This window comes from Periophthalmus magnuspinnatus, chromosome 24 (assembly GCF_009829125.3).
Source record: "Periophthalmus magnuspinnatus isolate fPerMag1 chromosome 24, fPerMag1.2.pri, whole genome shotgun sequence".
Lineage (NCBI taxonomy): Eukaryota > Metazoa > Chordata > Actinopteri > Gobiiformes > Gobiidae > Periophthalmus > Periophthalmus magnuspinnatus.
This window is the reverse complement of record NC_047149.1, coordinates 25,295,430-25,308,707: the sequence shown is the minus strand read 5'-3', so window position 1 is coordinate 25,308,707 and position 13,278 is coordinate 25,295,430. Positions and strand designations below refer to the sequence as shown.

The window sequence follows — 13,278 nt, the reverse complement described above, 5'->3', positions numbered from 1 at the left end:
AACCGCGCCAGACTGGTACAAACGCACTGGACTCTAGAAAGTAATGATATTAAAAGTTTACAAGACAAACAAGTTAAATTGGACATATATTTTTTACCACTAATATAGTTTTACGACTCTAGCTAGGACTGGAGGAAGTGTCTGGGGTGAGGGAAGTATGGGGATTCCTGCTAAGACCCGGCACCAGATAAGTGGCATAAAATGGATGGATATATTTTTTACTACGACTTTAACTATTACAGAACACTGGAAGTTGCTTAAGTCTGTTAAGTCTGAGCAAGTTAAAACCGCAAGCGACACTGAAGGAACTTGACCTCACTAAACCTGTTGTGATGTAGAACTGCATTTACCTGAAAAATCCACATTTTGGAATCTGTCTCAATGTTTATTTATATTTGTGAAATAATTGTGATTAATCTGATAAGTTTTAATAAATCTGTGTTTTAATGTTTCCTCGTCACAAACAACAGACCTGGAGTTGTGTTTTCATTCACACATGTTTGACTGACACTTTATTATTGGTCTGTAACATCTCCAAAGCTCAAAACACTCTGTGCCACCTTGTGATGTCATCATGTGGTGATACAGGAAGTGCTCCTCTGTGTTTTTAAACTCCACACACCTTCATTTCTAGAATCAATTTGGATGATTTCAGTCCTGGAATTGCCGATCTCTACTGAACAAAAAGTAAAAGGCTAACGTGAAAACTACCACTTGATGACATCACAAGGTTGAACAGAGCATTTTGAGCTTTGCAGATGTTACAGACCAATAATAAAGTGTCACTCAAATATGTGTGAATGAAAAAAAACACAACTCTAGGTCTGTTTTTGAGGAGGTAACACTATAAAAGCTTTTGACAGCAGTACAAAAGCTCAAATAAAATACTGTCTAAAATTATGTTTGCTGATTTAACCTAATACTTTAATCTAATGCGTTGTTATGTTTTGTGTGTTTTGTGTGTTTTGTGTGCTCAGGGGGCGTACTCCCAGCCCTCGTCGCCGTACATCCCCCCGGGTGCATACCCTCCACCCTCATGGGGCTCCAGCTCAGACACCCAGCCCTCCAGAGTGTCCCATGAACAGTTCAGAGCCGCGCTGCAGCTGGTCGTCAACCCAGGTCAGGAGAAACTCTGTTGCCATAGCAATTAAAGGTGCATTATGAAACTCCCAGTTCCCCCAGACACTTCCTCCACCACTGAAGGAGCTGGAGGAAGTGTCTGGGGTGGTGGGAAGTCTGGGAGTCCCTGTTTTGACGGCTGTGCCCGCAACCCTGCTCTGGATAAGCAGAACATGGACAGATGGACTATGTATGTTGTATAGAATCTATCGCCATGGAGATAAGTAGGCCAACTTAAAAGGTCAGCCTGAGTTCTTTTGAGAAATAAAATCATCTATAATTGAATAAATATAAGCTATGTAAGTTTAAAGATATACTGTGAAATATTCCTGACGAAGCAAGTGTTTCCATGGAGACAAGCAGGCCACCAGAAAAGTTATGATTTTTCTGTTGACGACTTTATCTGAAATGCTATTATATATTCAAAATAGAGTCCGTGGATGTTCCCTGTTGCTCACCGCTTGTGCGTTGACCCCCAGGTGACCCCCGGGAGTACCTGGACAGCTTCATAAAGATCGGGGAGGGCTCCACGGGGATCGTGTGCATCGCCAGCGAGAAGCACAGCGGCAAACAGGTGGCGGTGAAGAAGATGGACCTGAGGAAACAGCAGAGACGAGAGCTGCTCTTCAACGAGGTCTGGACTCTGCACTCACACAGGCTGACGAGAAAAATAGATTCTTAAAAGGATCGTGATTCTACGTCGTAATCACATTGGAACGCAGCGGCTAGCAGGTTCAAAACAGGAAGTGAGCACGGGCGATTTCCGGCTCCATCGACTCTGGTTTTGATTCACTTTCTCTGTGTAACTGCTGCTGTCAGACTCGTCATTTTGGTCTTAAATGTTCGTATTAACCCTCTACATGATCCTGGGGTTTTTATTTCACTATTGTGTCTGTAAATCAAGATAAGAAAGAAGGAACTTGATTTGTCTGTTATTAATGTTCATATCTTGATTTACAGACACAATAGCAAAATTAAAAAACACCTGGATCATGTAGAGGGTTAATACGAACATTTAAGACCAAAATGACGAGTTTTACAGCAGCAGGTACAGAGAGAGGACACAGTTTTTCAATGTAAAGTGAATCGATGGAGCCGAAAGCGTGCACACGATCACGCGGCAGCTAGTGTGTTAGCTCTGTCCATTTATATATACAGTCTATGGTCCTTTACAATCCCAATAAGATTATTTTGATTGACTGATTAATGGACTCACACATATGAAAATAGTAGTAGTTTGAGTTTAATAACAATGTCTGTTCTTCTCACTGTTACACACATGATATAAATGCAAAGAGCTCAGTGATGACAATGTGGGTGTGTGTGTGTGTGTGATCTCATTAGCTTCATGTAATCCTCCTATAATCCTCTGTGTAATCCGTTTACTCTGCAAGCTATACTACTTCTATATATATATTTTATTATTTAATTTTTAATCACTTACCCTGTTTTTAATATATTTTCCTGTGTAGTAGTGGGAGACTAGTGCAGCCTAATCTTTGTATATAATCAGTTTTAAAATATAAAAAATGTACAAATTAAATGTACTAAAAAAAACAAAAAAACAAACGTAATAAAAACACACCTTCTCGTTATTTTCCTAGCATTTAAAATAAAGTTTGATCGTTTAAAATTGTGTACATAATGAAGGTGTCTGATCAGATGTTTTAAGGAGTCGACGTTCAGAAGTATAAAATGAATAGTATGTTTTGTGTAGTTTTGAAATAGCGATGCATAAATGCGATTCATCTCCGACGTGTTAGTGTCATATGAACCCTCTCACACTCTAAGGACTAAAGCAGGACTAACCCCAGACTAAACCAGGAATAAACCAGGACGAAACCAGGACGAAAACAGGCTTACACCAGGATATGACTAAAAAAGAGGTAGAATGAAAAACTTTCTGTGTTCACTTTATGATGATTATACATGTTTTGATTTGTTGTATTGCGATTTTAATGTCTTTAATGTGCCTCGTCTTGCCTGAATGTGATTTTGAATGTGTCTTTGTGATTTAGGTGGTGATAATGCGAGATTATCACCATGACAACGTGGTGGACATGTACAACAGTTACCTGGTCGGAGACGAGCTGTGGGTTGTCATGGAGTTTCTGGAGGGAGGGGCTCTGACCGACATCGTCACTCACACCAGGTAAACGGCTCCGGTCAATCCCATCCATCCATTTTCACTTTCACTTATCTTAGCGGCAGTTTTCGATTCAATTCAGTGTCTTTTTGTAAAGCCTGAAATCACAGCAGCAGTCGCCTCTTAGGACTGAACGTGAGAATTAATTTTACCAACAGAAAGTTAGAAAATCAACAATGAAACGGAAACAAATTAATCAACAGAAAACAAGCAAATGGAGAACTGTCCTAGAACATCCCCTGTCCTTAGACTTTTCTTCTAGGCAAGGAAAAACTAAAAAAAACAAACTTCCACCAGCTCCTGCGGTAGAATCCCAAGGCGTTCCCAGGCCAGCCGAGAGACATAGTCCCTCCAAAATGTCCTGGGTCTTCCATTACCTTGGCTCTTAAGTTACTACTGAAGCCACAGCTGTCCTGGGGCAGACTGACAGGTTATAGGCTGCCAATCTGCTCCATCATCCTACGATCACACCAATAAAACACTCATGTAGTTATTACTTTACTCTACTACCACCCATTACTTCTCCCCAAAAATTATTTAATCATTACTTTGCTGGTTCATAAAAAGTAACTCATGACCAAATAAATTACTGTTATCCCTAAATTAAACTGTCCATTCATAAGTGTCTTGCCCAAGAACCCAACATAAGTCAGCAATCACACCAGCAGCAAGCAAGTCTTTACTTATTAATTTGCTAAAAGTGTGTAAACTAAACACCTCAAATCATATCTCAAGTTGAAAGTTGGTCTGAGTGTGAATCGAGGGTCCAAACCTTGAGCAGTGATGGGAAGAATACTCTGAAAATGAATGTTGTTACAGAATACACAAATGAATATGTATTTTGTTGCATGGTCCGATCAGAGAACAGTATTCTGAATACTTAGTTTACTTTTCAGTCCAGTTAAAAAATGTAGTGGAGTAAAAATAAAAAGTATTCAGTTTAAACTCTACGTAATCTAAGTTAAGTACAGATACCGAAAATATATACTTTAGTAAAAATACTTTACTACTTTTACTCAAAATTACTATTCGCAATATGCATTTTCATTACACATATTCAGTTACTTTCCGTTACTGCCACTGAGCCACTTTCTCTTATAGATTTTCTGCAAATAGTTCTTATGTTACGTACGATATCGTTGACAATATTCAAACCACTTTCGCTCAAACTTCGTGGTCACATTATAAAACAATCCATTCTTGCCTAAACGCCCTCTCGTTATAATCTCACTGGAGGCTAAAGGTGCGGCGCAAACCCTCACGAATCCCGAGCGCCGCACCGGCTCGTACGGGGAAGAAACCGTCTCAAACTTTTGCATAATGGCTGGTGGGCTGGTCTTGTCATTGTTTTGGACCTACTTTGTGCGGCGTTTGATTACAGTCATTTGCGTGGAGTGTCTGCGACGTGTCAGATGTTAATAACACGCTTTGTGGAGGTTGCACTTGAACGCGTCTCCCACACAGATGTTAGCCTGTTTGCGTATGCACGTTCCAGTTGATCAGGATGCCCGCGAGCGCTAGCTAAAGCCGCTAATGGAAAACCGGGGATGGATATTATTAGAAGCACTAAGCGTTTTGTCTATAGTCGCCGTTTTAAATACGTTGCACAGTTCGGTTTTTCAGGTACAGAATAAGAATGAGAGTTTTTTTAGCTTGAGTCTAGTTTTATCTGCGTTGCAAAACAGATCGATTACAAAAAAAATGCGTTTTTCTTTCAGATATAATACAAAATGGCTGCTGGCTAATCTTTAAAGCAACACTATGAAACTGCATCTGCTGCTTGTTGCCATGGAGATGTTATGACATTAACTTATCTACATGGAAACAACAAGTTACAGGTTAGATCTGTGGAAAGCTGACCCTGCTCACCGTAAGAATGCGTGTTTTTCCAAGGTGTTGAGGTTACGGAAATACTTATAATATATACACAAGATTTAAGAAAGGTTTAATGCCATACTGAGAAACATTCCAGTCAAATTATTTACACCTCCATGGAAGAGGCGCCTGAAAATGTTACATTGTGCATCTTTAAACTCACATTTTTTTGGAGGTTATTTTCAAATTCTAAATCTTTTTAATGTACCAATACACCATGTTGATCCAAATGTAAAGGTTGCTGGTTCAATTCCCCATTCTTCAAGATTATCAACATTGCGTACTGTCAGTGTGTCCTTTGGCAAGACACTTCACCTCACCTCCACATTTGTGCTATATGTGAAATTGTACTACAGATTTGAGTCTATTGAAAATTATTATATAAAACCCTTTTGTTTGTAATCTCCAAAATATCATAATAAAGTGATCTAAGCTGATTCTTAGAGAGTTGTATCAATTTAAAGGTTGCTGGTTCGATTCCCTATTCTCAAATATTAGCCACGCTGCATACTGTCACTGTGTCCTGGGGCAAGACACTCAAGATACGTCAATATGTTAAGCAATCTCCAAAAATTATTTATTGTTGCTCAAAAATACATTGAAAAACATGCATATTTACTGTGAATGGGTTCGCCTCGTCTCCGTAGATCTGGCCTGTAACTTGGCCCGGTGATGTACCCTGCTTGTCTCTATGGTGACGTAAAAGCTTAATGCCGTTTCGTTGAAGCAATATAGATGACCCGTCGCTCTGAAAGGCGCAGTGTGTAACTTTTCTGGACGAGGGTCTGTCAGGCTAGTATGGCATTAAATGTATCTGTCTCCAAGGAAACGAGCACAGACAAAAAGACAAAAATACTTATAAATTAATAAATGCAAGATAGATCAATTTAAATCAGACCTATTCTGCTTCTTTTAACCATATTATAATTGTTTCCTGTCATCATTTACTCGCCCGAAGTTGTATTTGAAGTGATCCGTGCATGTTTGCGTAATCTTTAATCACGCCATTTTGCCAATTAACCACATTTTCACCTCCACCGGGACACGCCCATCGCTCTTTACGGCGACGTTGTCTCCCACTGAGTTTTAGATGAATACTGCGACTTAAAATATCCAAATTACACCACAATGATCTACGGGCCTCACAGATTATAACTACAGAGCGACACACAAGCAAAGTAGGTCTTCTTTAACGCCATACTGCGTAACATCGCTATGGAAACAACACCTTTTTGTTAGTATTCTCCAAAAATAGTACAACGCGAAGCCCATTTCTACATATACAGACACTGACCCAACACTAATTGAAAAGTCCGATCTTCACAGTTGTCCAAGTTCTTCTATAGATGCTGTGTTCACATGTCCAGGTTGTGCTATTTTTATGAGTGTTTTGTTGCAGAAATAACCGCAGTCTGCCTCATGTGGCGTCAGGCTTTTCAGCTCACTCAGCTGTGCACAACGGGCCTGTTCTGGTGCAAACACACAAACCCCATTGTGCAAATCTACAAACGTCAGCTCAGCGTTTTAACTCGTTTAAACGTTTTCTGACGGGATTATTTGTCAATTAGAACCAAAAATATCCGACAATGGGGTAAAAAAAAAAAAAAAAAAAAAAGTAGCAAAATCATACAAAAATCTAATTGCAATTTAAAAAAAATTCTATTTATTGAAATCATTAAATCTATGTAAATACTTAAAACTGGAGTAGACAGTGGTTCATGTTCCGACCTTTTACCAGAAGGTCGGTGGTTCAAGCCTTAGACTGTATAAAGAAGTGGACTAAGTTGACGTCACCCACAGCGTTCAGCTCCAGTCAAACGAAGCTCAACGAGGCTAGAGCAGTTATAGCGGCGAATGTGGAGCCAAGTTCTGATTGCGAGTATCATAGCAACAAAAGAGCCAATCCGGAGTGAAGTGGTTGAAGGTGACGCCCCTTCCCGCCTACACCACTAGTTTAGCAGGGAGCAGGCGCTTGGCAATGCTGTCGATCAAAGTTTAGCGGTCACGACCTCAGGGAAAGGCGGCAGTTGATTTGTCTGTTATTAATGTTCATATCTTGATTTACAGACACAATAGTGAAATAAAAACCCCAGGATCATGTAGAGGGTTAATACGAACATTTAAGACCAAAATGAGTCTGACAGCAGCAGAGACAGAGAGAGGACATAGTAAAAAAAAAAAATTCAAAATAACTAAAAAAAAATATGAAAACAACTCAAAATAACAAAAAAAAATTAAGAAAAAAAACAAACAAAAAAACAACTCAAAACAACTAAAAGAAGTGATAATTAAAAAAAACTCAAAATAACAAAAAACACAACTCACAATAACTAAAAAAAACAAACAAGAAAATCAAAATAAAAAAAAAACAAAAAACCTCAAAATAACAAAAAAAAAAAAACCCTCAAAATAAAATAAAATAAAAATATATATATATAAAAAAGAACCCCAGGATCATGTAGAGGGTTAATATGAACATTTAAGACCAAAATGAGTCTGAAGCAGCAGAGACAGAGAGAGGAGACAGTTTTTCAATAGAAAGTGAATTGAAGCCAGAGTCAATGGAGTCAGAAGTGCACACGTGCTCACTTCCTGTTTGGAACGCGGCGGCTAGCGGGTTACCTATGTCTATTTATATAAACAGTCTATGGTTCAAACTAAACTCCAGCCAAGACATATACTGTACTGTTATGTCCTTGGGCAAGACACTTATCATCTTTCTTATATACAAGTTTGATGGGCATGTGTGCAGACATGTCTTTATCAGTCCGCCCCAGGGCAGCCATGGCTCATTTTATTATCATGTTGGGATAGGACTGAACAGTAACATCTTTGAGAAGCTAGGTGGTTAGATATTATTAAAAGGGCACTACGTAACTTTTCTAGTGGAGTTTATTGACCTCAATGGAAACAAAGTGACGCCACTGGCTACGTTACAGGTCAGATCTGTGGAGAAGCAATCCTGCCCACTGTAAGAACGTATTTTTTCTTGAGCAAAAAAAACATATATGGATGAATAAATGCGAAATCCATGCGTTTAAAGCCATACTGTGGAATATTTCAGGCTGAGAGACATTCCAGATTTGCAGGTTATACAGAAAGCGCATTAAAATTCCCTCATTGGCGGAGTCTGTCACATTACAATTTCAATTATACTTTGGAGTTTGTTAATGAGCTTCACTACACAGTCATTTATCCATCTAAGTGCTCCTGGTGTGTGTGTGTGTGTGTGTGTGCGGGTGTGTGTGTGCGGGTGTGTGTGTGTGTGTGCGTGCGCAGGGGTGCATGGGTAATTCTGCGTCCTCGTGACAGGCTTTACAGGCTCGTTATTAAAACTGTTTTTCACTTTGTGTTTAGGAACAATTTTCTCTTCGACTGATCCTGTTTTCTGTGAGATTGGATGTGTTTATTCACCCGAGCGTCCCAGATTTTAGTTACAATCTGGGGACTTGTGTCAGAGGGAGTCCGTTTTTTTTGTAAAAGGTTAAAACGTGTTTCAGTTTCCGTTGATGTAGAAGCAAAGAGACGTTTTATTTGGTTGTTAAGGCATTGAATATAGATTTTATCCCAACAAAGACCCTTATTTCTTTTAGACATGCACTCACAAAATAGAACGGTGATTTATTTAAAGGCGCACTATGTACCTTTTCTAATTAATTGTTCCAAAGTATGGCATTAAACCTGTCTATCGTACATGTGTTCAGTTGCAGATGTTGTTATTGCTCCAAAAATACCTTGAAAATATGGATTCTTACTATGAACAGGGACAAATCTCCACAGATCTGACTTGTAACTTGGCCTGGTGGCGTCACCCTCTTGTCTCCATGGAGATATAAAGCTTTAATACCGTTCTGTTCAACATTTCAAGCAAAGTAGTGTGGATGACCTGTTACCCTTCAAGGAACACTTTTATGTAACGTTCTATTTGAAGGTCTTTGTCTGGTGATCCGAAGGTTGGCGGTTCGAATCTCGCTCTCGAAATAAACACCTTTAGTTGTGTGGTCAGATCCACAGACCCACAGGTTGGCGGTGCGATTTGTGTCCTTGGGCAAGACGCTTAACCCACCTTACCCCCAGCTGAAGTGAATAAATGCAAGATGGATACGTTTAACCCCATAATTTACGCCAAAGCAACATCTCCATGGAGACGAGCAGGGTAGAACTCCACCGCAAAAGTTACATAGCATACTTTTATCGCACGTTGCTTTTCAGAGCTAGCCAGGTTAGCATTAGGGATGAGACGATAGACAGTAATATCATTTAGGTTTGACAGTAATCGTAATTTGCACTTTTTATATAATGATGATAATCGCCAACAAAGATAATCACCATTGTGTAACGAGAATGTGCAGAAAAAAACAATTTCTCCCTGATGATCTTGTGTAGATAACGGTTGTTTTCACTTATAACAAAGTACAAACTATAACAGGAACTTATTCATAATATTAAAATTGTGATTGTTCCTATCTAGAACATTTAATTTTATTCATAATCGTTAATCGCAATTACTTTGGCCGTGATAATCGTGACACCAAATTTCAATATCGTCCCACGCCTGGTTAGCATAAGACGCCGCTTGGTTAAAATGCTCCTTAAACCTGAACAAATGAGTTCATTATGGAGAGAGTTGTGGCGCGTGGGTGTAGGATCTACGTCGTGAGAGCTCGAGGCAGCAGGGAGGAGGTGGATTGGCTGGCTCCGCTTTCCCTCATTCACTTTGCATTAGCCTGTTGTTTTCTCCATTATCCCAAACCTCATTTATGCCTGTGAATGCATACACGTGTGACTGTCAAATCTGCTCCCGTCTCTGCCATCAAATTTGTCTCCTTATGTACGAATACAGCCCGGGGCGGGTTTCTCACAATTACAATAGAGCTGAACGATTTGAGATTTAGATTTTAAAGGGCCCATATTACACTATTTTCTGATCTATGTTATAATGTTTCATCATCACAAACATACCTGGAGTTCTTTTGTTTCATTTGCACATGTTTAACACACAAACCCTGCATATTTAGGCTGATTTTTCACTTAAAAAGGAAGCTGTAAACTCGAAAACTACCACTTCATGACATCACAAGGTGGAACAGGGCAGTTTGAGCTTTGGAGATGTAGACAGAGTAAAAGTAAAAAGTGTTACTCAAGCATGTGCGAATGAAGCAAAACAACTCCAGGTGTGTTTTTGAGGAGGTAACAACATTATATCATGGCTTAAAGAGTCAATTTTGTGGTTTTATGCAGAATAAGCCTCCATGGAGACACAGGGAGGGCATCTGACACACAACAATGTCTCAGAACATGTTTGCACAGATCTAAACTACACGGTTAGCAGCTTGCAGAACAGGATATTTTGTTTTTTGTGGAGAAAATATTGGTACTTCAAAAACTAGTCATTCAAATTACGATCTCAATAATTTATAAGATGAATATAAAGGTTGTTTTTTTTTCATTTATTTATAGAAAAACCATCGTCCTCTCTGACCTAAGAGTGAGGAAGGGAGTGAGCACATGTTTGGAGTTAGCTTAGCGTGTTGTGTGTCTGTGGGCCAGCTGGAGCTAAGCGTTAATGTTCAGTGGAGCTAGCAATAGCATGTTAGCGCAGTGAGTGTCCATATGGGGCCCTCCTGCTCTGACCGTACAGCCGCTGGGAAAAGGGCTGCGGATAGAGACGATGAGAGAGGCGTTTTAGCTCGCGCAGTGGTTAAACCCGTCATTGTGATGTATCGTATTGTGCGCGTTTGCAGACATTAAGAAAAACGATTAGGTTTCAAAGATAGTCCCCGGTCCCTTCAGGGCAGTAGCGGTCCTCGCTCTCCAGGTCGGTACCTTGAGTCCATTTCAAAAACATTGTCCAGATGAGTGCCTTTAATAACCTTTTGTCCCATGAATCAGTCCTGGACAATTGAGCTTTGCAGACTAGTTTCTAAAAGTTTAATATCTGAAGGTTGGTGGTTCGACATAAACATCATCGGTTGAGCAGATCCACTGACTCACAGGTTGGCGGTGTGCGATTCCAGCTCCTACAGTTTAATGCTGTTGTTGTGTCCTTGGGCAAGACACTTAGCCCACCTCACCCTCAGTGTTTCTGTGCACTTGTGTATGAATGTGTGTGTGTGAATGGGCTTTGAGTGACTTGAAGGTGGAAAAACGCTATATAAAAACGTGAGCATTGACCATATAGTAAGTAATTAGTAAGATTAATGTTTTTTTTCAATGTGTCATCAACATCAAGAAACTATTTGCCACACGGAAATTAATCTGTTTGAGCGATATGATCTTCAGCCCTCACAACAACAAAGTTCTGGGTTCAATTTGCAGATTGCGTGCGGCCTTTCTGTGGAGTTTGCATGTTCTCTCTGTAAGGTCTCTTCTGGGGTGAGACTCCATCCATCCATTTTCTTCTGATTTATCTGGAGTCACAGGGGCAGAAGACTAAACCAACGACTCCCACACCCCAGACACTTCCTCCAACTCCTTTGGTGGGACCCCAAACTGTTCTCAGGCCAGCCAAGAGACAAAGTCGCTCCAAAGTCCCACTGGCATCTCCTCCCGATGCTTTTTATTACTTCAAAATTTGGTCCATTCCCTCCACTGTCTTAAAAGTAGATCTAACTCATCTTTCTGCTGCTAGGCTTCCATTTCCTCCATGTACATAATGCATATTTACCAGCAGATATTAAAATGTTTATAATCTGCAGGGTATAAACTAAAGTGAATGTGTTGTTCTGTTATAGGATGAACGAGGAGCAGATTGCGACGGTGTGTCTGTCTGTGCTGAGGGCTCTGTCGTACCTCCACACTCAGGGCGTCATCCACAGAGACATCAAGAGCGACTCCATCCTTCTCACCAGCGACGGCAGGGTAAGAACGCTGTTATATATGTCCCTACATCCAAACCAGAAAGGATTTTAATCATAGGCTGTATATATAAATGGGCATGGTTAATCTACTAACGAGGGGTCGGGAACCTATGGCTCGCGAGCCAGACGTGGCTCTTTTGACGACTGCGTCTGGCTCTCAGATAAATCTTAGCTGACATTTGTTAACACCATAAGTAATGACTAAATTATACATAAATGCAGAAGTAATCAAATCAAGTAATTCTCAAAAATAAACAATACTACAGTAAGAAAACCGTTTGGCTCCGTCTTTATGCTCTGCCTCACACGTTCTCACAGTGCGTGCTGTTTTCCCTCGTGTCGCTGTCGCTCTTAAAGTGACATATTTACGTAAAACTTCAATAATGACATACCTAAGACATTTTCCAAAATCAACATTAATGCAATAAAATAAGTGTAGCTTATACATATAAATCAAATATTAACATAAAACATCATTTATTAACATTAAAATATTAACACTCTGAATTTGCGCTTTACCAAACATAAACCAAAACTTGGCTCCTACAGATATTAAAAAAAATATTAACAATACATTCAGATACTTTTATACTCTATTTTTATTTTGCTATTGTTTCGGTAAATCACGATATGAACATTAATAAACAGATCAGGTGTGTTCCTTCCCCGATGTCGTGCCCACCAACGTTACCAACAGGTTTGATTGGGTTTAGCGTTTAGCAACACTGTCAGAAATGTTATTTCCGTTGTGGACCTGAACTCTAACTTAGGCTGTATTCTCGCTTGTCCTGGTTTAGTCCTGATGTAGACTTGGTTTGGTCCAGTTCTAATCCATGTTTAATCTCAGTTCCAGTGTGAACCTACCCGTAAAATTAATCAGCTTCGACAGTCAGGCATTTTCATTCTGTTTATTACCTTCTACAACGCTCCCTCACCATTATAGTAAAATTGACCTTTGCCCCCGTATTTGAAATTTTGACATAATCCAATTCTGCTACACGGCTTATTTAATTTACTTAACATTTATGACCCCTATAGTTCAAATAACACCGTCCTCTGTACTGTGCTGCGCTCCTGTCTCTGCTCCTGTCTCACACAAACACTGACCTTCTCCGTGGGTGCTAGGCCTGCCACTCGTCAACAAATTCTTCCAGAAACCCATCAGCATAAATTAGCCCTTGTACCACTGTAATTAAAGCCTCTAATGTCTGCTGATAAGACATGATTAATTGAGGAATAATGAGGCTCCTAATATAGAAGATTAGTGCTTTTCCGCAA

At 39.8% G+C, this 13,278-nt stretch overlaps 1 protein-coding gene across 3 annotated transcripts in view; it reads left to right on the top strand.

Moving 5' to 3' along the window:
* The window catches only part of pak5 (p21 protein (Cdc42/Rac)-activated kinase 5), a 121,670-nt gene that overhangs the window by 100,553 nt on the left and 7,839 nt on the right, over positions 1-13,278 (top strand). For all 3 annotated transcript variants that reach the window (XM_033991232.2, XM_055232054.1, XM_055232055.1), the window contains 4 exons: positions 978-1,119; positions 1,599-1,753; positions 3,138-3,271; positions 11,875-12,001. In XM_033991232.2, the coding sequence (XP_033847123.1) occupies positions 978-1,119; positions 1,599-1,753; positions 3,138-3,271; positions 11,875-12,001 (558 nt within the window). The remainder of the gene's footprint in view (positions 1-977; positions 1,120-1,598; positions 1,754-3,137; positions 3,272-11,874; positions 12,002-13,278) is intronic.